Source organism: Micropterus dolomieu, linkage group LG14 (assembly GCF_021292245.1).
Source record: "Micropterus dolomieu isolate WLL.071019.BEF.003 ecotype Adirondacks linkage group LG14, ASM2129224v1, whole genome shotgun sequence".
NCBI classification, from domain to species: domain Eukaryota; kingdom Metazoa; phylum Chordata; class Actinopteri; order Centrarchiformes; family Centrarchidae; genus Micropterus; species Micropterus dolomieu.
This window is the reverse complement of record NC_060163.1, coordinates 20897862-20921763: the sequence shown is the minus strand read 5'-3', so window position 1 is coordinate 20921763 and position 23902 is coordinate 20897862. Positions and strand designations below refer to the sequence as shown.

General features: G+C 40.6%; 1 protein-coding gene across 1 annotated transcript; it reads right to left on the bottom strand.

The window, feature by feature from the left end:
- Window positions 1-13551: 13551 nt before the first annotated feature.
- pmp22b (peripheral myelin protein 22b) lies at window positions 13552-21534 on the bottom strand. Its single transcript, XM_046069595.1, has 5 exons — window positions 21400-21534; window positions 20597-20687; window positions 20227-20320; window positions 16823-16963; window positions 13552-15812 (listed from the first exon to the last, which is right to left on the bottom strand). Exons 2-5 carry the CDS (start codon window positions 20672-20674, stop codon window positions 15652-15654), a joined length of 474 nt encoding a protein of 157 aa, XP_045925551.1. The 5' UTR covers window positions 20675-20687; window positions 21400-21534; the 3' UTR covers window positions 13552-15651.
- Between the last annotated feature and the right edge of the window lie 2368 nt (window positions 21535-23902).

Genomic DNA, 23902 nt, shown 5'->3' with positions numbered 1-23902 from the left:
CTGTGCTTCAAAAGAACCCTAAAACACTGTCGGCCTTCTCAACGACCCAAAAATATCTGCATGATCCTCCATCAGCATTCACAGGAGATCAAGTTAACCCACCAGAAAAAGGCCACGCTGGACATAAAGGACTTCTTTTTTTATCATTATGATTATGTGTCAGCACTATGCCCTTTGCCCTCTCTGCTTTTGGGACCAGCCCATTTAGGTGTACCATAGTTATTCCTGCTGTCTGTCTTGACAGTTTGCATATCCAAAGTTGCCAATCAAGCATATGAAACTCTCTGTGGTCCTCATTTTCTTCCATCCGCCAGAATCTATCACTCACGGCACAATAGGACAAAAGGGGGCTGTACCGCTTGAGGGTAGTTGGTCTGTTGGGGAGACTGGTCTATGAGGTGTATAGGGCAGGGTGTTACGGTGGAACTACCCCATTCTCTGGTTTCCAGAGCCAGGCAGAAGGCTTAATGACAGGTTGAATAGTTTTCTGCCCCTACTTCTGAGCTTGCCTTATAGCTGGAGATAGGGCTTCCATTGTTGCCTTGTGTCAAAGTGCACTGGGACAATGAGGACCTCAAAGTTCGACTTACCTCTCAAAGCTCAAAAGGAACCTATCAGTTTTTCATGTGCAATGGGGTGTGCTGGCACTCCAGGTCTGTTCAATGCCCTCTTGATTCTGCTTTGGGTTGAGGGCACAAAGGAAGAAAAAATTTGTGTGCATGTGGGAGGAGATGGGGATTAGGGCAGCCATCAATCTTTAACCTGTGCACTGTGGACACCAAACACAGCTGAACTAGTAGTGGAGGATAGTGTAGTCACACTGCTCTGTCCGCCTCCAGTAGGGTTCAACACAGGGAGTTAACACATTTCAGCATACTTACCCATTAGCTTTGTCCCATCCCAGTATACTGGTCAAAGATGGTCTCGCACAAAAGTACTGCTACTCATGAACATGAAGCTGTTTTGAGGTGATGATGAATAAGATTTGTCTCAAAGTCGTTTGCCAAGATAAAAAGTACTGTTGTGATAGCACTAATACCACTGCTCTGTTTCTTTCTTTTTTAGATCGGTTATAATTAGCAATTGTCCACATATTCTATGTATCTCTGAAGCCAGTTCTTCCTCTACGCAATGTTTTAAAACACTGAGTGGTATTGAAGCTTACCCTCAGAATGAACAATCAGTCTGCAGCCTTTGCTGTGCTTAATCAAATCCGCATGGTAATAAATTTTACACTGCAAGGTCCATTACTTCTAATTGGGACCTAATTTGGCAAATATACATCATGAGTGACATGCTGGTGTAGTTAGACATTTTATGTAAAGGTGTGAGTAAATAATTGAGGGTCTTTTGGCTGGTGCATCATAGTCCCATCAGCCAAGCACATTTTAAATAACTGTTATCCTTCATCTGAAGCTAAAACCAGCATGCCACACAAACTGCCCCATATAAATGCCCCTTTGTATGGCATGTACCTACTTGCAGAAGTTTTATTTCCAGTTAATGATCCTCATTTAGCTTTTCCTGCACCCATCAGCCACAGTGCACTGGCATTCCTTGACGTCTACAGCTAAGCCCTTTAATTTCTGATAAGTGCAAATTGTTTGTGCTGTTCTGAGTTTTCAGTGTTTTGACAGACTAGTTTTTACAAGCCATAGCTAAGATTGATGGGGCTCTAAACCCATTCAACTAGCATAAGAACGTAAGCAAGGTCCCGTAATCTGTCTGTCTTTTGGTTGAGGTAAAGATGACACGCACAATCCATCATCTAGGAACCACAGACCTTATTTTTCTTTAATAAGTATGTACATTTAAATTTATGTGGCTTTTACTTTAATGGCAATCAACAAGTAACACTCACTTTCAAGAGTAATTACTGGTGAAGTGCCAGTATTTTTGAAAACAAAAGTGCATTGTGAGCTGCTGAACAAAGTAAGGGCTTTAGTGCTGTAGCTAATGTGGCTCACAATGTTTGATTTACTGCATATGAAAACACTTTTTTACCTCTTTCCTCAATGAGCACAGAAGACAAGAAAAAAGAGTTAACAATTGTTAGCAAGTGACATTAGTTAAAGAATTAGTCCATTAGGCCTAATCAATCTGCCATTATCTTCTTTTTACTGGAAATGTTGTGGGCAAATGGCTGGATAAATCTTGGTGAGAGAGGATACTACTAATGCTATGCCTTCTACCATTCCATCTTTTTTTAAAAGAAATCAGAAGCTTCATTTGAGTCACCAGCAGGTCCAGTGTCCCAATCTTTAATAGGCAAACAGCCCAATTATTTCCATTCTTATGAGTTGCATGGCCTAATTGGTGCACAGGCTTAGGTAGCAGTGTGATTATAAACCCAAAGAGGAGGAGGGAGGAATCTGTTGTGAAGAGAGTTCTCTACAGTGAAAGTTTCCTGTGAATGAAGTCTACTCTTCCCCTCACCCCCTGCAACTCCTAATTCCCACTGGCAAAGACAATGTGTTTTTACAACAGCTCATTAATGACAGAGTGAATGATTTGATGGAACTTTGAAAGGAAGCGGTCTTATTGTTGAGCCACTGTCTCCAGTGGAAAATTGGTTCATTTTGAGCTGATTGTTGTGGATTAGGGCACTTGCGGTCTTTCAGAGTGGGGGATAACCTCTTTCATTCTGCTTACTGGCATTAGCATTAAAATGTCCCAAATGTTCTCAAGTGATTCACTGGAGTTCTCTAAAGAAATAAACTGTAATTAGCATTTGACTTGTGGTTACTCTTAACTCCAGTAGCTTAGTGTGTATAAAGGTTTGTTTAAAAGCTGGTAGGTAAGATATTACCTCAATATTGATGTTTTAAATGCTGAACAAATAAAATATAGTATGGACTCCCCCAAACCTGAACAATTTTGCTCAAAGTGCAAGTACACACACACATGTTGGAACGTGTCATTCAATTTGCTATATCTTGCTTCCCAATCACAAATTGATGGCTGTCAAAATCAATGTTTTCTCTGTACTTGGTTTTTGTGATTATTTAAATCTGTAGAGCTGATGATACTCTCAAGCCTCTCGGCATTATCATGCTGCCCATTATTTTATTACAGGGGGCAGTTGTTTGTACACATTATTCACTGGCTTTTTTATGATGTTAATTATCTGTGGTTTACCTTTATTTTTGTTTACTTTGTTCTTTCAAGACACATTGTCAATAGGTTTTTCGGTATAGATATATAGAATGATAAATGAATATGTGTTTAATACATTGAAGAGTTTTTAATGCAGTTTTTACTTAAGTCTAATCTCATTCAGGTATTGAATAAATCATTCCACGCCTGCTTTGCTGTTCTCTGAATATTTCGTATCTACATTGTACTACAAATTTGTCCTTACTTGACAACAGCCAGTGGCATTTTTTCACTAAATGGGGAAGACTGCAGATCTAAACAAGGTAAATTGACCTCTTCACAGTGGTTATCTTGGGGTCATGACATGTGGAAGGTGGAAACAGCTGGTGTCCGCTGCCAGATGAAGGAGGTAAGGGGACAGAACAGGAACTAAACAGCCCCGCTGTCCACCTGCCGCTTTTAGAACTCACCCTGGTACCAGGGCCCTCCCGCTGAGCGGCACCATGGTAACCAAAGAGCTCCCCACTGATTGGCCAAGGTTTTGCAAATTAGCACATCAGACAACTTCATAGATTTATTAGCATATAAAGAGTTGAGCTGAGGGCACAGAGGCAAGGTCATTTGGGGTTTCCCCTGCAGTGCCCCTGGTCCCCTTCTATAATGACCACTGAGCACCTTTACAGGGTCCCTGAACACAGACAACAAGATGCTTGCTCTGTCAGTCATTTGTCACTACTGCCTGCAGGGTATGATGTGTCACCATGGAGGATTGAACAGCGTCTAGGAAGGCATAGACAAGGCCTGTGGGATCAGCTGGGAGACAGGGCCCGAGGGGTAGAGACAGGGCAAAGAATGCAACATCAGCAACATCTTTACCATCACTTTCACCTTTATTATCGCCCACTAGACTTATTGCTTACCTTCCCCCTCCTCAACTTCTCATTATCATCCTTATCATCATTTCTTCCCTCCTCTTTTTCCATCTTCCCCATCTTCTTGTGTGGGCCTCCAGTGACAGATGCAGAGAGCCTGACCTCATTTAAAAGTGCTCTGGCAGGTTTACAGTTTAACCACTGTAACACAAGGTCCAAAGGTCAAACAGTAGGCAGTCAATGGGCAGCCGCAGGATCAATTCTTATCATCAGTCTAAATGACACGGGACATCATTAAAAGCTAGTTTCTGTTAATGAGAAGCACTTCCAAGGGTTCCATTGCATTTACCATTAGCTCAATAGTGAATGAATCAGGAGCTCCTATTGATTCCACACAGCCAAAGAACATGAGCAACATAAACAATACCTGACCCTATCAGTGATGATTCCCTGTGATTTTATATAAGGGCTTATATAAAGCTTATATAAAGTTGCCCTAATAAAAAAATGTACATATTACTTTCTTGTTCTACATATATTTTATTGTAAAGATGAAGCATTGTATTTGTTTATTTTATGAAAGGAAAACTGGATGAAATACAAAGTGCTACACAGTGGTTGTGATCCAAGTAAGCATATGTGGTGCCAGAGGCAGAGTTTGAACTATTAGACAAGCACTTCATCACTTATGGTACCACTTGGATTTCCTGCCTCTGTGTACTTTCCTGAGAATGACAGCTTTCCTATAAGCAGTGAATTCCCAGAAAGCTATAGCCTTTAATGTGCCTGTAATCCTGTAACCGTGGACCTTTTCTCGCTGTGTTTGCATACTCATCAGTGATGTCCCTGTTTGAGACAATCATACTATTAAATCCAAGGTTAAAAAAGTCTAATGTATTGCTTTTTATCTGCTTCAATTTTCTAATTCTTGATGTAATTTTCCTCACTGACACTGAGCAATGAGATAATATTTTCTGTCTAATGCCATCTTTTTGTCTGTTTGGATCCTAATGATTTCTTTAATTACAAGACTGGGAGATACAGCAGCCATGGAACAATAGTCCTCAGTAACTGCAACCCCCATGGTGCAATCAGCTTTGGACACAACATCCCGGTGCATCCTGCAGCTTGCACCTGTGACTAACGACTCCATAATCTGTTATGAGTTATCACTCCTTAAACTTTCACATCCCTGCCTGTCCTTCACTATCCCATCCTCCCTCACATCACACAGCCAAACTTACTCATCACTTGATTAACACCCACTTTTTGCCTTGGTAACATCCCCTTTTATCACTTAATCCATCCTCTGAGTCTTAAACATTTCACTCTGTTTTCACAGAGCCTTGTTTACTTCCTGTAGCAGGATCCTTCATCCTGAGTGCCGAGTCCACCCCAGGGCTCCACAGAGAAGTCTTTCAAGTGTTTCAAGTAGTCTGTGGCACTGAGCACCGTCTTCACTGCTCTCCTTCTTTTGTCCGTGCGATGTTATCCCATTTTTTTCTTTTACGTTGTGCACCACGCTCGTTAGCAAAGACAATATCATGTTCCTTCAAGGACACTTGTTTTCTATTTGGTGTGGAATGTTTCTCTTGACTCCTTTACCCTTCACCAGGAGCTGTTTGCATATCTGAATACAGAAAGACTCTTTCAACTGGTCCATTTCAGCTGAGAGACAGACAAAATCGCAGAAATCCAAGAGGAGGATATGATGTTTTTGGAATGGTTACCCCTAGGGAATGGTAACTATTAACGTATACTCATTTCCATTTTCTAAAAGTACTTAATAGACTATTACAGTATTATATTTCTCAATGGAGGGGCTCTCAATTTTAAAGTGCTTAGTGAAGAGTGCGAGTGAGAGAGTATTTAATCTCCCATACTGCTGAATATGCTGTATGATAATCATAGAAATCGTTAAAATCAGTTCTCCAAAACATACTTTTTCTCAGCTAATGACTTTCTGCCCTATTCGTCAGTTTTATATCTTCCTTTTCAAATCACCCCCATCTTTCATTCCTCCATTGTAGCAGTCCCCTTCATCACCCCTCCTCAAAGTGAAGGAGGAAGTTTCCAGATGGTTTACCACTTGTCAGGGTGACATCGGTGACCCCAGATGCTGTCCAGATGCAGGTCAACAGTGGGGTGCAGGACTCTGTCCAAGTGACTTACAGCATGCTGTAAAAAGCCACTATGGAAAGAAAGGAGAGTGGGTAAACTCTAAACTCTACCTTGCAGAATGAGCCAAATAGGCATGAAATGCCTTGAAGATTGATTTCCTTATTATTGTGTTTAGTTTTCCCTCTAATGTTGTGGCAGCTCGTTTTTGAGAAAGTTGACACGTTAGTCTGAGGGTTGTCACCAGAGGTTCTGTTCTGGATCAGTGGAAAGCATTAAGTGGCAAGTTAGTGTGTCTAAATGTTGCTAAATTATTGCTCCCTGCCAGTAAAGGAAAACATTGCTGCATATATCCTCATGTTAACACCTCAAGTGTGTTTTAACTTTGGTGGCCCTTTGCTGTCTTGGGCAGTCTCGCTAAATATTGTGGACCATTAACTTTTGATGTAAAGTAAATTGCAGTAATGCGAGCACTACAGAGAAGCGCAAAGTCACTTTCATGTATGATTAAGACACTTTAAGCAGAATGTAATCACTTTTTGTTTGGCCATCCATTTGCTATGACTGCAGAATCTCCCAGTGAAGCACAATTAGCTCCAGTGAAGTGTTCAAATGACACACAAATGGACTGATGCCCAGGGAGTGCAGAGGTGCTGAAGAAAACTTCAGAAGTATATGATCTACTTTGCTTTATTTAAGACACTTTATGTGCTTATGTTTTTCTTTCCTAATTAACCAGGGTTGTTTCAATGGCCCCAGAGTGCCTAGTGACTGGACTAATAGAAATAAAGGCTCTCTAATGGACTGAGGGTAGACTATATTATTTTGCCCTTCAAACTGGCCCCCGGAACACCCCTTAACCAAACCACGGCCCATTCTTTAAACAACAGCCATAAAAGCCAATGAACCGTAGGAATATGTTTGCCATATGGCCTTTGATTGTGAGGGGGAGAAATAGAAGGTGAAAGCAAGAAAGCATAAAGGGGCTGAATGGTGTGTGTGTGTGTGTGTGTGTGTGTGTGTGTGTGTGTGTGTGTGTGTGTGTGTGTCCTTAAAATTCTCAATGCTGCATGGGCTACGGCAAAGCCTGTGTGAGTGGTGGCAGTGTGAACATTATCCAGACACATTCGTGTTTGTGTGTGTGTGTGTGTCTATGAGTGTGATTTACAGCGCTGAGCTGCAAGTGTAACACTGTTTCTATGGAAGGGTGAGGGGTTTTATGCAGGTTCTGAGGTCAGGCCAACAGGGGGCTACACAAACCAACAGTCCTGTGCAGAACCATTACGACTTCTCACACACATATATATGCAGACATATATCTGACAGTAGCCCATCAACATGTCTTTTTGATAAATGTTCGAGGTCTTTTACCACTAATAACATTACAGTTATTGAACCTATACTCCACTACGCAGACTGTATAATGTTGTGATCGTATGTCCTAAACCTATATCTAATTTATATTGCCTTTTAATATATGTTTTGTGATTAAAACAGGAAAACATAATTTAAATGTTATCTGATGAAGCCTCTATGATAATTTTTGAATTGTACTATGTGGAGGTTTACATTTGAACAATGCAGTGACCATCTACCACCTAATGGTTTTCAAATGAAGGCCACTTTGTTGGCAGGTCTTCTTATTTGTTCACATTCAAACATTTCAATGGCTCAACAATTAATCAATTAAATAAAACATTAAACACTGAAAAATGTCTATCGTCATTCTATTACTAGAAGCATTTTCTGAGCTGTTCACCTTGCAAGAGGATAATAGTTCACTGTAAACTGTGCTTAATTGTGTCTTTGCTACTGCAAGAAACATATCACTTTCTTCATGGTGGTAATATAACATCATAAAATGTATGATGCTCATCTGAAATGATGAACGGAAACTATGTTGGAATGGACTTGGGGGTGGAATGTCCTGTACATATAATATTCTATATGTTTTCTCTTTGTTCTCTTGCCATGCATGCATAATGCAGGATGGCCTTCACGGTGGATATTCATGCCACTGTGTCCTGCCTTATCTTCCCTGAGCCCTGCTCCTTTGTTCTGGGATTCCACAGCTTTCCCCACTACATGGGCACTTACCAGCTCGACAGTCCCCTTCCTATCAGCCGTGCCTGCTATCTCCTTATGGGCCATGGCAGACACTCTACTGAGAGAAGATTACAGCATTTGCTTTGTGCTACTAATCACCCTGTCTCTATTCTATGTACATGAATGGTGATTTCAGGACATGCACAAGCTGCGACAGTAGTTGACTAATTAGGTTTACTAATCACAGTTTCATTAGCCTTTTGGTCAGAATCTCTATGTTTCTAAGGACAAAAGACATATCTTTTTTAGACGCTTGTTTGGTTCAGCTCAGTTATTCAAAAGGAGAATGATATCATAATTAGGAGTTGTGTATGCGCCTTTCAGAGCTGTAAATAAATCATTTGGGTATTCATCTCACAGTGTCCTTTTGGAGTTCGAGGACATACTTTGTTTGGGATGATACCCTTCACTGCAAAAGAAAAAAGACATCTTGTGCTCTTGCGCACACTGTCCAGATAGCGGCAGCAAAGCTCATGCTTGGCACTGAATTTTTTTTGTTCAAAAGCAGGATACCTAATGTAATTACATACACTTAATTAAATTTGATAGAATTTTATTTATAAGGCTTTTTCTCTGAGATTATTGTATTCAGTTAATGTTAGTACAGGAAAGACAGAACGCCTATAGAGGTTGCTACAGTACTAACAAGTATGAGGGAAGCTGAATGATGAGGCACTGCACAGTCTCCAGTGTCTCCAAGCTTACTAGGTTTGATGGTGCAGAGCACTTCACACAGCTGAACTTTGCTGTGTTAGAGGCGTGTGTGGCATTGCTGGTCCATGCATATCCCACTGAGAGGAATTTGATCATCTAATTCTTTGTCATCTCAAAATTGTGCCAGCAGTTTTATCTTTGGCTCATAGATGTCTGCTCCTGTTTTTTCTGGTTGATTTAGAGCCTGTTGCCCTCAATGATAGGCAGAGAACATGCTGCACTCAGATGTAAAGTCTGATGTTGCGGTTACTTGATGTTGTTGCCCATATCTTTCAATCATTGCTGCATGACTGTGTGTACATATGTGTGTACAAACACTTAGTGTCTTGTTTGTGTGTGAATGCTATAGTAGAGTGGAATGGATATATAAAGTACCCCCCAATGAATGGGGCTGTCAAAGTCTTAAATGCAGCACAGCTCCAAATAACTTGGTTGCTCAGTATTCCATTCTCATAAGAGGCCCTGTTATTTCCTGGGGAATTTATGAGGCTTCATCGACACCGTTCAGAGAGCTTTTACTGCCGTCCATCTGACCCGTCTGAAGCTCTACTGGACCTCATGAGAGTTGTCTATGTTTGTGTGTGTGTCTGCAGAGATTGAAAACAGCTTTGTTTACTCTGCTTAAGGGTGACTATCTGCTAGCCCTCAAGCTTTCTGGCTGTTCTTTTTGTCTACTCCAGGAGAAATGTTGCAAAAATGTATGTGTACCTTGTGGTGTGAGTATTAAATGGTAAAATTACAATGGCACATTGCCTGTGTTTTTTGCTCCATTTGAGCTGACAGATTCCTGTTGCACCCCTTTCAGACCTGGTTGCGTTGAAATGAAAATCCAGTGCAGTACGTGCTTCAACTGTCTTGTGTGGCATGTGGCCATCATACTGGTCATTCATGACCTCTAGTCATTTATGATACATATTTGGTGGATTGACTGTCCAAGGACTTTTAACATAAAAATCATTGCACTGTTAAGAAATTCCCCTGATTCAAATATGTGTGAAGCTTGACTTTCCCATCAATGAAAGTGTTACATGTGCCACTTTGGTTTCATGAGGCTAGAGAAGGAGCTTTTTTGTTGGCCGTCATATTGTTCACTGATGTTCCCCAGCTGTTAAAGGTGCATTCACTGATGTTTAAGTCATCGTCCAACCATATTCAAAGACTGAAAGACACATTTCCACACCACTGCCTGCTCTAAATAAACCACAAAGCCATTGCAGTTCATCTGATTGTTTCAGTTTCAGCGCACTGCTTCATCTTCTCTACTCTTTCAGTGTCAATAAAATGATTAGGCCCTCAGTGTTAGTGCATGTTGTTGGGAGTGACTTTGATGTATGGCAGAAGCTGAAGTTGATGTAGTCCTTGACTACATCAACTGCCAATCTTTGCTTTATTTCCTGAGCATGATGGACGTCCACAGGGTCATGGGTCAGGTATGTGTCGTGATGACCTTGACCCAGTCTTGGCCTTGGGAATGGGTCCGTACGGTGGGTATTAGAAAGTGTTAAATCTGTAATTTCAACAAGGTCCGTCTGTTCCACATGACAATTGAATGGCTGTGTCATAAGGGAAAAAGACAAAAAAAACACAGTGTGTCCACTTTGACCCCTTCAAACAGTGCTCCGGGGAAACTTAGGTGCTGAATCTGCTCTTGGGGTTATGGCTCAGCCCCCAACGGCCAAGGATCATGTTCCTAACTAACCTCCAGACATCCTCAGGGATTTATGGACCCACGGGTAGAAGTACACCTTGGATCAGGGTCAAGTTTGATGGCGCATAGGCAAATATTGTGTAGGGGTTGAAGCAAGAGTGGAAGAGTGTGTATGCCTGCACATGTGTATGCAAGCTTGCGTGTAAACATGCAAGTGTGTTTATGCCCATGCTAAAGTAGTAGTAAAGTCAGATCGCCATGTGATCTGACCAACTGATCTAAATCTAATCTTAGCCAGCTGCCCCCTTCAGCCCCATCTCCTTCTTTCTTCTCTAGCTAAGGGAGAAAATTATTAAAGCTACAAATTACCAAGACCCAGAGGTTCTTCCACTGGTGGTGATAGCAAGCAGATGGCAGCAAGAGTAGGAGAGACCTAGCCCTCCTCCCCAACCCCTTATTTAAAGTACCATTTGCATTTCATGAGCCTTAATTGCTTCTGTTGCCCTCCTCCCCACCGACTCTGCGATTTTGTGCCTGTCACTGTGCACCCCTACACCCCCTTGAAGGAGCTGTGATAGATTAAGGTGGACCTTCTGTTTGTATCCCCCTCATTGTGTTCAAGAAATTAGAAAATATTATCTCTCAGTAGGGTCGAGGTAAAAAAAAAAAAAAACGGGTGCAGGAGGCGATAGTGACATTGGATGGGATAGGACGAGACAGAGGGGGTTTTTAAGGTATTAATGGGAAAAGTGATTGTTTTAAAACCTTGCCTTTGACCCCATGATGGCAAAGCAATGATGTGTGAAACCCCCAGACACCTATTAAGCACAAAGATAATAATGCGTATCAGTCAATACTTGATAGACACAATGCCCAGATTTTTTGCTTTCTTCTTTTAAGTAAATCTATCAGTATTTTTACTCATGTAACAATCGACAAATTGTGTGCAAAATTACTGCTTGTTAAAAGAATGTCTGAAGGCAGGAGTTCGTTGAACTGCCACAAACCAGGAGGTGGTTAAATCAAATGGCAAGCTTTGACAGAATGTTGATCTGTCATCATCACTATAGTTAATGTGACAGTGACTGGACAATTCTTTCCAGTCTGGTGTTGGTTTAGGATGACGTGATGAATATGTCTGGTGTCTGTCTGCTTTGTCCCACCAGACTTTTGTAGTCATTGTGTTTGTGTGCATGTGAAGGGTCACTCAGTTTAGACATGTTCAGATTGTAAAGAACAGGTGAAGGCGGCATACAGATGGACATTTTGGGGTCAGATCGGGTAACCCTATCAGAGAGAGAACCCTGCTCGTATGTTTTTTCCGAGTTAGTTTTTCTATATTTATGTCACTAATATTGGGTATATATTCAGAATACATCAGTTCCATTTAAGCAGTCTAAGTAAAATCAGCATTTTGTTAAATAAGCTAGATGGAGATGGTTGACAAATTAAAGGAAATCCTGAATAAATGAGCGGAGAAACATAATCGAACGCAGACTTTTATGTAGGGCATGAGGGATCACTGAATAGTTAGATGAGTATGAAAGTTATCTCTTCTCCACCATATCAAAACATCGAATGGAATAATGGCCATCATCCCTCCTGTTCCCAAACCTTGTACAATATATATGCTAATAGCATTGAGGCTATGGAGGCTCACAAAAACACTATGTTTGATTTTCCTCTCATTATTTTATTTTATTCATTGTCAACTAACCTGGTCTAGACTGATCCCCTTGTGCTGCTCAGTGGCCGGCAGGTGTAGGCTGTCTATCATCCCATTTTCCAGATCTGAATCTTTTTAATTGTTTGTAAGGGAAGCAGAGCATTGCTAAATCTGATGAACAAGGTTAAAAACAGGACGACAAGATGTTTTTGTACAAACAGTTTGACCCACTATATTCCTCATTTTATATTTATAATATAAATATAATAAATAATATAATATATTATATAATATATTATTTTATATCTCATTATATATTCTTGCATATTTTATTTTTTAACATAGAAATCTCATCGTTTTTTGTCGGAATTTATCAAATCATTTATAAAATGTAGAAGACTCCTTTGTCTTCTGCCTTTTCCTCTAATGATATGTTATGCCGTAAAGGCCTTTATAATGGCTCTGGAGGAAGAGCATTCATTAGATTGACTGAAGGGTAATAGAGAGTAGACAAGTAAGAGAAATTACCTCTCTCTATCACATGCATGCATACTAATAACAGAGGGTATCCACCCTCATGAAGAAGCTGAGTTCTAGACTAGGCTTAATGGTCATAAATAAATTAATGAGATTTAACACATTTTAATAAGAAAAAATGATCTGCTAAATCCAAGAGACACATTGAGGATTTCCTCACTTCCTCCGGAATATCACAGTAGATGGTAGATTAACTGTAGTGCTGATATGTTACCACATAGAGGCAGTGTTTGCTAATTTAGCCATATATATGATTCTTTTTTTGCTGTTACTAAAAACACCCACCAGATGGTGGTACATGGACAGGACATGTTAAACTACCTGTCAAACCTAAAAGTATGTAAAGATTTTATGGATGGAAATATAGGCATATACCCAGAAAAATACAGAAATGGTTCCATCAGGAATAACAATGACAGAGATTTTCTCAGACTCTCGAAACTACACACAGACCACAATGCAGTGTCCCCATTTCACCCTGTGCTGGTATGTTGGGGGGGAGGCAGTGGGAGGCTGTGACCTCTCAGGCCTGCAATAAGAATCCTCCTTCTGAGAGTACTCTTTCATTGCTGGAGATTTAGATGCCACTCATCAGCTCAGTGCAGAAGTGCTGGTTGTGGACTGACTATTGTCTTTTAAAGGAATAGATATCATCAAAACCACGAGCCATAATCTGTGAGCACAGGTTGTGTGACAGCTGATTCTCATTGACACAAGAAGGTTTTGCCTCTCCAAAAATGGAGTGGATATGCTGTAAACATGTGTAGTGTTATAGAAAGACACAACAAGCTCCATCGTGGTGGTAAGAAACATCCTTTAATGATTAAACTCAAATAGCTTTGGTAGTATCAAGAGCATTTGGAAGTTTAGGTGTAAACATGGCATGGACAATTGAACTTATTGTCGTTTTACACAAAATGAAAGGGCAGTTGTCATTAGAGGCAATCTCTTCTAACTGAACCCAATAATGAACATCATGTGAAAAACTACAGCAGACTACGTAGTGTAAGCTCAGAATTAAATACTTTAATCCACCACAACATAGCTCTATTTTGGAAGGCTACAGTATCTCACAGGAGATGTCAGTTGGAGGACAGACCCTTGCTTACAGTGTACAAGACACGTCCAAGTCCTCTAATTTCTGATGCTATGAGTGACAATGTTGACACTGAAACACTAGCTGCATGTTTTGAATAACTGGCATTGGGTGCAACCTGCCGTGCCTTTGCCCCAGTGTGTGCAACACAAGTCACAGTATTTGCAACCACATGCACAAGGCAGCTTATTTAATCCACCGGAGAATGATCACTGTAAGGTAGAGCACAGCAGTGTGTTTCAGAGTTTACAGGCAGACAGCATAACCAGCCTAGGAAATTACTTGAAATTCTGCTTTATGTAGTTTCTAGCTCAACATGCATTAAGTGTTAGCATGAATCCAGTCCCTTGTATCAGTGGAATACACAGTATTAGATAATGTGAGAGTAGTTTTATTGAGTAAGTGAATGTTTTAGGCTAGAGCAACATCAACATCAACATCTGTTATGCACAACATATAAACAGTGTTTTATATAGTAGAAGAAAAAACCATCTAGGCGCCAGTGGGCAGAGACTGCAGCATGTAAAACTTCAAGTATGTGAAACAGACGTTTGAATCATCACTGCAAACCTCTCTGTCCTTTTCCTCACATATAGAGTTAATATTAAATATGTTTTTCCTACAATCTGGTATTTTCTTATATGGCTTCAACTCTGTGACAATTGTTTCTAATAACGTTAGATGTATATTTATTTTCTTAGGCTATTATGCCCCATTGTTTTAATTTGTTTTATGGTATTCTACTAAATAGGCAATTTGGCTTCTTGAGACTTTATCGGCCATACACACCAGGTGAACACAAACATCAGAATGAGGGAAAAGTAAAGCAAACAGACCGAATATAAAGCTTATATAAAGTAATTTCACTGTGATCCAACTCCTCACAAGCTCACAGAATAATACTGACATTCCAAGTGACTTGATACACCACCCCAAACTCAATTATTATTATTTTGTTTTACAGTAGCTGATGAAAAAAATCTGACACTGCAATGTGAAATAGGCTGTGTTCCCTATAGAAGCAGTCAGGCACTGTATGTACAAGTGTACCTCTGTCTGATTCTCACTTAAATTCATGGCAAGATGTTTGACTCTAAACATTAACAAAGTAACTCTGTTGCTTTCAGTAATAGGAATGATAAATACATAGCACCATCTTTTGTTGAAAATAAGAAATAGAAAAATTCTGAAATTAAAAACACTGAAACTTGCAAATTCACAATTAGAAAAAGACCAAATCTATATTTCATGGCTATGCTACGTCCATGGATGTTACCACTCTTTTTGTGAAGCAAGCCCATCCAAAAAATCTTCTTCATCTAACCTTTCTATTTCTATACATGCAGTTTGGTTAATATACTTCAAGAAACTTTTTTACTAATTCTTTGGCAATTAGCAAAACAGAAAAAGGCAACAAAAATACATACATACACAACAAAATAGCATCTAATTATTTCTTCATTACAAACAAACAAACAAGGCACTTAATCAGCTGAAACAAAGCTCATCTGTTGACAGAGCAACACAAAACTATGTACATATATGTAAAAAGTGTTATAAATAGGTTTTAAACCATAGATACTATATACATCTTTTAACTGAGACAGTATTGGTTGTTTTTGTGTTGGTTTACATGTTGATGTTTGGTATTACCCCCCCTTGCTGTGATCTGGATGTATTGGCCGGTGGCTCCAGTGGCCATTGGTACTCAGGCATCAGAACTTAAACTTCAGAGGAGCACTGATGACACTTGCATTTGGACAGGGGGTTACTGGGAACACTGGGATGGAGTGATGGCTCATTCTCGCTTCCTCAAGATGACATAGATGAGTCCGCTGATCAGCGCCAAAGGGAAGGCCACCCACGCCAGGATGTAGGAGTAGCCGAAGAAGACTGTCTCCGGCACCCAATCCGGACTCATCACTGTGTAGATGATGGCTCCGCTCATCACAAACAAACCTGCAGGGAGGAAAAAGTGAGCATTGAATAATGCTGCCATCATCTTGTTCAATCATCAGATCATGTTTCTCTGCAGTATTGTGCTCTTGTGGCCTGGGCTGAACCATGTCGAGCAGGTCAGTGTTTCCCAGAAGACAGGCTTCCTCATTACATCACTGTGTTTCATGCTTATTGAACCGCAATCCAGCCTTTGCAAGCCTCTCCTGCTCCGCCCACCTCCATGGTCCGACATGGCATAATCTGCTTTCAGACCCCCGCACTGCCAGCCTTCCTGACATTTTAACTTGCGCTGCTGGCAGCATGCCCAGTGTCATTCCTGTTTGGCTGAGTGGGCACCTGGGTTCCAGGCAATGCGCTGGCACAGTACAGAGAGCATACCTGGGATGTTGGAAAGGGCTGCCAAGAGAGCCCACAATGGACTGGCAGTAGAGCTGCTCTCTGGCCAAAGGGCATGAAGTACAATAGACAAGCTGAGCATTAAACCATTAGTAACAGGCTCAGACTCTCTTAATTTGATTATCTGCAACAGAAGATGAAGTGTGAGCATCTGCTATTGGTTTGTCTGTGTTGGATTTTTGTGAGCAGTGTATTTTTAGACAGCTCATGTGTTACTGAACTAATTGAGCACATCAGAGTTGTGCTGAAAACATTAGTCTTAAGCTGACTAGCAAGTGATTGTATGTCAAGGAAATAACTTGAGGTTTAGCTGCCTTTCTCTGTTTTATACGATTTTCAATTGAATGCCTTTGGGTTTTGGAGTCTACAAGAAAACAAGCAATTTGAAGATGTAACTAGGAGAGGGAAAATCTGATCAACGAAAAACTACAGACGGATGAAAATGCACTCCTAAACTAGTGGATACTGGATCCAATATAATTTTTACTTGTTTTGTGTTGATACTAGTCAAAAATATACCAGAGTATTGTCTATTTGATTTATCTATTGTTAATGTGATCTCAGTTGTGTTGTCGATGGATTTGTGAGGGAGTGTCAAGGGGGATTGAACTCACTGGCAAGGATCTGGAAGGTTCCAGTGAGGAAGAAGCGTCCACCCTTCTGCAAAGTGAAGAGCTGGCAGAAGAAGAGGAAGAGAGACAGGCAGCTGAAGATGATGGATAGAATCATGAGAGCCTGGACCGCTTGAATCCACACTGTAGGGGGAGGAGGGAGAAGAAAAAGAGTGTTGTTAGTAACAGACCCACAATCATCATTATTTTTTTAGGACTACCTTGAAAACAAGATGGTTCATTATAATTATTAAACTTGTATTATCATCATTATCCAATGCATAATTTATATATAACATTGACTTGCTGATTGTATAAAAAGGTAAGTGGAGACAAATGAAAAAACAAATGTACTTTCACTGGTCTTGTCTCTGCTGAATTTAAGCAACCCCTCAAAGAGAACATAATGAGCTAGCCCTGGCCATTTTTATTTCTGGGAATGTGTAATGGATCCATAACAATTAAACCTAGGTATCTTGTTCCTAAAAGCTCTGCACGCTCCTTGCAGCTGGACAACTGACTAAATGTACCGCATTGATTGTTACTGCTAGTCCTCCAAGGCCAGGCTGCTCGAACACATTAACTCATTAGACAACTGTATTGACAGGGAAGACCATCTATCTGTGCTATCCATCGGCGTGTCTGGTTGTGTTTTTGTGTCTGTGCTTCAATCGTGCCACCATGCCAGAAATCCCAGGATTTCCAAATATGGTCTATTTCTTGTCTGAGGGTTATCCATGCCGCGTCCTTAGCTTCTCAGGTTTCCAAAGAGCACACTCTCCCTTTCTCTATGCCTATCCAACTCTCTCGCTGTACCTGCTGTTACTGTCGTGTTTTTGTGACATCCCAGTCCACTCATATGCTTCTGCCCTATCCTAGTATTAGCAAATATTTCAGATAAGTCTATAAAAGTGGACTTTTATCATGACTCCATCTGTATCCATGCCACTGCCAAACTCTGACATTCAAATCTCTGACGTGTTTCTTTCAGCATTCTCAGCTATCTGTGGTTTGTTGATTCTGTTGCATTATGTAAATCAAAGGAATGTAGCAGTTTAATGGGGAGCACTTATAACACTGTGGAAAGGGCATGATGCATAAATTATTACTTTTCATACTTGTGAACGAAAAGGATGATTAATTAAGTAAGTCAGCTTACTTTGTGTGATGTTACGACTTTGACTAACCACAACACAACACTGGAGGCTAAAATAAAAACACTTCATAGCCCCGTATCGTATTTTGTCTGTAGACATTTACAGAGAATTATACAGTTTTCCTGTAGAAACACTGAAATATCTCTGTTATAGATTTGAAGGGAAACAGTATCTTGAATGATTGCACAGGTTTGCCATTTTGGAGTCAGGTTGCCTACAATGACAGCGCCACAGTATGTCTTAATGATCATTGGTTCATGATATATGGGAGGAAACATGACACACGGTAAATCTCCATCCACAAAATGCCGCCAGCACAATACTGCACCAGAGCCGCAATTAGAATCCACTATAATGATCCTGTTTACAGATGTTACATAATACTGTGTGATAACGTTGAGAAATGGGTAAAATGTTCCATCCCTCTCCTATGAATAGTGCTCACCTATAAATACAGACAATACCTCACTGCTTTCTGATAAACAGATGTTGTCCTCCTTCCTTCCTTCACTGACTAGTAGTAGGAAACTGTGACATGGGGCATTTCCTAGCATGAGGCGGGGTTCAGGGCTCAGAATATCACTGATAAGCAAGTATGACTCACATTTAAATATTTACATGAATGCTGTGGTTTATGATTGTGGTATTTCCAATGCATAAATGTACAGCTTCTACTGAAGACCAAACAGGAAAATAACTGCTGATCTTTGGTGTCTTTCTGCCTTCTGTACTGAGGCTCTACACCCCACTGTGCTAGTGCACAACAGAAATAAAACGGATGTAGTATTTACTTCACAATGTTTATGCATTGTAGGCCTTGAGTTGGAGAAGAAGACATTCTTCCTAAAAAGCTAATTTTAGAGCGAGTAAATTCTATGAAGTAATTTTCCTGGCTGTCAGGATGTGATGTTTAACTGAAGCTCAGCATGTGATAACTGTGACATGAGATATTGCTCACTTGGGCGTCATCAAAATTAAATGCAGGCAATATTTTTGTAACTTAGGCAATAAAAAGGGGAAACTCAGAAGTTCCAGAAATGTCCCAAAAATAACTATCATGACCATGATTATGACTCACTTCAGAAGGAACTTGACTGCTCAGCAAAGCTTCAAAATGCCCTATTGAATGCTGGCTTGGCCCCCACGTGAGAGTAGACCACTATCTTCCATCTCCCTAAGCCAAAGCACAGACCCTAGCATGCACGCCTTCTTAAATAAACACTGTGCGTCAGTAGACTAATGAAAGCAAGTCAAACAAACTGGCTGCACCATCAAACTACCTGGCAGAGTATACAGGCGCTGCTGCCCTGACAAAACACACACAGGCTGAGCACAGCTCATTCTAGACAAATGACATCACTCCGCTTCAGCCAGCACCTTCTGCACCACTGTGACGGCACATTTAGTAGCAAAACATTCAGCTACTCAACAGTAATCTTACATTTACTGGTTGCTAAATCATTAATTTCCTGACAATGGAAATGTTATTAGGAAGGGGTCTTCAAAAATTGTGGAATCTACATATCCATACTCCTCTTTATCTTATCTAATTCAAACATGTGGAGGTGGCTGACTGTCTAAATAAATCCCTAAACCTGCAGCTGCTGTCTTAAATTGTCCTAATGATCCCTGCAGACTATCACTGGACACTATGATCTGACACTGGGCGTGACCCACCATCAGCATGCTATGTTCTGCATGAGGTAGCCCAAGGTCTCCCTGCTTTCAAACACAGGCAGGCAGACACACACACATAGATCTAAAACTTTAAATACCCTCTGCTGCCCCACCCTGATCCACAACTCTCTAACTCCTGTCACTATGGACTCCCAACACGAAACCTGAATATGGACATCACACCACGACTATTTATACGGCGGCAGCCTATCAGCTAGCGCTTCAAAACGACACTGCCACATTCTCTGCCCTAGATGGCACCAGAGTCCCAGAGGAGCCGTGACACACCCACATCATCAACATGGTAAATGTTGGATTACAGCAAGTAATTTTCCAAAGATTAAGTCCCCCAATAATATCAAGGTGGATGGTTTAAACTTGTTTCACTTCTATCAGGCTTTTTAGTTGAGAACATTTTGCCCAAAACACTTATCAGGGAAGAAATCCATAATGTATCACAGTTTAACAGCAGAGCATTAAATGTCCGGCACTAGCTGGTGTGTTGAAAATACATATTAAATAAGTTGTTGAAGTTGTATTAATGCTATATAGTTAAGTGGTCTGCAGTCTGACCTCCAGATGATGCTGGTTCACAGTGGTATCCTCCATTGGCAGTAGAGCAGTTTATCCAGAGGTCTGAGGTGCTAGTTTCACCTGATGTCCATACCTGGTGTCAACAACATACAATCTGTTCAGTAATGTGTGAAGAGCAGCACCAAATGGATCAGGAAAAAACTTTCATTGGCACATTTAAATTCCTAAGACACAATTATGAAGTCTTTAGTAATCAGGTTTAATTGAAATTATAGAGAGAAAACATACATTAGATGCCTGTAAGCTTCAATTGTGGGGTTTAGTCAATTTTTATCTACAATTTAATCCTTAAATTGGCATCTGAACAAAGCCAAAAAAACCCCCAAAACATAATGACAGTTTTACTTACGCTGACTATTGTTGACACAAACAAGAGAACCAGACCAGCGATGTGCAGGAGGATGATTCCCAGTAGTAGGAGCAGCATCTTTTCAGACGATCTGGACAGTAATGAGAAGAGGAGACGCTCTCTGTCAGTACGTGTGTGTGTGTGTGTGTGTGTGTGTGTGTGTGTGTATCAGATTGGTGGGACATGGGTGTGTCGCTGCAGAAAACTCTTTTGGAACAGTCTCCTGTCAGATGCAGGGTACGTTAACAATAATAACAGCGCATTTAAGAGATAGTCATTATATTCTACATGTGGGGAAACAGGTTTCAGGCGCCTTTGATTTAGGTTCAACAGCAAGTTGGAAGCTGATCTAAAGGACTCCATCTCTTTTTTAGGCTATTTACTCAAACAAAGCCAAATGGTCCTGAAAAGCCTTTTGAAAAGTCTCTTTTCAAATTTTACTAATTTTTGCTCGTCATTCTGTACTTTTAAAATTGTTTTAAATTGCCTGCTTGTGTCTATTTGAGTAATGACAGTTGATCTGTAATCTACATGATATTTAAAAACAATCTAAGAACGAATCAAAAGAAATCGCAAATTAAAATTGCATATAATTTATATGTATATATCGGATATAATAATTTCTTATAGCGACCAAATAAAGCTTATTGACAGGGTTTTTGCGATGACAGCTCAGCCCTCAGTCTGTGCAGTCAAAGGGGCGCGGGTTTTGCAGGGAAAAGCGTGTTTCCGTCTTTAATCCGCCAGGACAGACTCTGTTGCAGCTGAATAGGCAAGTTTAGAAGAGACCAAAGTCCACTTACTTAGAGCGGGGAGCTTGTAATTCCACAAAATAAGGTTCAGGCTTGCAAGAAGCAAAATCAAGTTTTCCAAAACGAGTCCAACAGCGGTAGTCCCTCAGTGCTAAAAGTGGCTCTCAGACTAGATTGATGCCAGGGCTGACGTTCTGTTATAAAGTGTCTCATTATGGAAGAGCAACGCCCTGCGTGCGTCGCTGCGTCATGGAGCGACTCTCTGTTCCACAGCCTGGATTCCCAATATAGATGCCCCATGCGTAATAGCGCATGGGTTGCCTTAGTTACTAACTTTCGGTAGTGTGTGTAGTGACCTGACTGAACAGTGTTTGGCTGTCGTGGTAACTAAAAGCAGCTATCTGCTTTCGATGGTTTTTCCCCTTCTGTCTGAAGCTGTTTTCAGCTTTTATTGCTGTTATTACCAAATTACATAGCGCTGTACTTTGGAAATCCATTTGGATGATGCTGCTTGCTCAGTTAATATAGAATTTACATATAACAGAGGTATATCCAACATAGATTTTTTTTATTTTGTCGTTTTGATAAATTAAATAGGAAAATATTTGAGTGAAATGTTGGACAAGCTTGGCAATGGATTGCACACGTGTTTACACAGCTTAATTTAAACCTTTATTATGTATGATTTGATTATGTTATAGATTGTCTCAGCTTTTTGGTAGAAGTTTTAGCCAAGCAATATGTCTTTTTCAGGCCTTTCCTGAATTTGATAACGTTTGTGTCTATAGTACAGTAGAGTATGAGTAAGGTATTTTGGAGTTTTTTCCAAAATGGGATGTTTCCCTGTAAACTCAGCTTCTCATTGCCTTGGCAATCAGAAACGCAAACAAATTGTTGTAATGTGGGTCTTTTTCCCCCTCATGCTCATGTAGTCTGCCTCGTGACTCACAGTATGTGTGTAAGTGTGGATGGGTATGCCCAGCACACCACCAGTGAGAGATAGCATCTGGGGCTCTCCTCTGTCTGACATGACTCATTACCAGTGGGAGTGAGATGGCGTTCCCTGTTGCTAATGTGTACATAAACATATGCACTGAGGATACTCCTATAAATATGGCGCTGCAATAAATGGAATTCCAGGAAATATATATAGGGATTATAGGGAGTGGTCAAAACTGTAAACATTGTGTGTGAAGTGACTTTATTATCTCTCCCTCTGGATCTTCTTCTGGACAGTTAGTTAAGAGATTAACAAGATTGACAATTTTGATGAAGCAGATTGTTGGACTGATTCTACACGCATCATTTCCAAATACAGTATGACCTTTATGGTTTTCCGATAACACTGAATGTACTGTGTTCATGAGTCAATAAACCTACACTCCTTCAATTCAGCAAAATGTCAAATATTTATTTCAAACCAAAATATGGGCCTCCTCAATGGACAGCATATTATATAACACGCACTTTCTTCTTTCAGCTTACGATCTGCCTGACCTCAGATAACCCCTGTCAATATCCACACTCTATTCTTCACCACTTAGCACACACTTCCTGGATGCCTCTGTATGTGTTTCTCACACTCATATGATAACAGAGGCCATTCTGCTGTGTTTATGCCCACACACGAGAGAAGGGACAATTATTAGACCAGATCACAGCCACGAAGTGCTGCTCTGAGTGAGAGCTTTGTGGCTGTTCAGTAATCAAAGTATGTGACATTTTTGCCTGAGCTGCATGGCACCTCTTGCTGTGATTGCTCTGTAGGTGATTTGCGTTGTGTATTTAATTTAGTTTGTTACTCTGGTGTTCACTGAATCATCAGGCCTGAACTCTGATCATATGAGCAGAGAACTGGTTAACAGTAAAGGCTTACAGTGACTTGTAGAGGAGAACTCTTGTTAAAACTGTGGAGTAGCTGTGCAGGCGCTCCCTATTCCCATCCCTTATATGTCAATGTTTGTAAAAGACAATCAGTGGGCTGAGTGGACATGGGAGTGTTACGTTTACTGTGTTTGTGAGGCCGGCACTGAAGCCAAACTCTCTGGGGAGAGCTACATAACAAACATTCAGACCGCGATACTGAATTATGTTACATCTGGAAGAGCGTCTAACATTTCACCTCCATCGTTAAAATGGTACAACTTATCCTCACGTTAGCACGGCAGACAGTGAGAGTGCATACCAAAACCGTAGATAGGACTCAGAGCCAGAGCTCATGAATCTGGAGAGTAGACGTGATTGAGTTGCAGTAACTCCATCCACATACCAACACAGAGAAGAGTGTTAAAACAGATGCGGCCATCATAAGGGATATCTGCCAAAAGAATTCCTATTCTATCTCTAAAATAAAGTGGCATTATAGATGGTGATGTAGCAAAAGGACATCACCAACGATGGGACCTTGTCCCTGACGCAATTAGATTCCATTTATGTTGACATTAAAACAATGTGACAGGCTGCATTCTTTTACTTGATTACATTGTGTGCAATTTCATTTACCTTGACTCAGTCCCAAATCCATTAACTGTGATGAATAAATGGCTCAAACTCA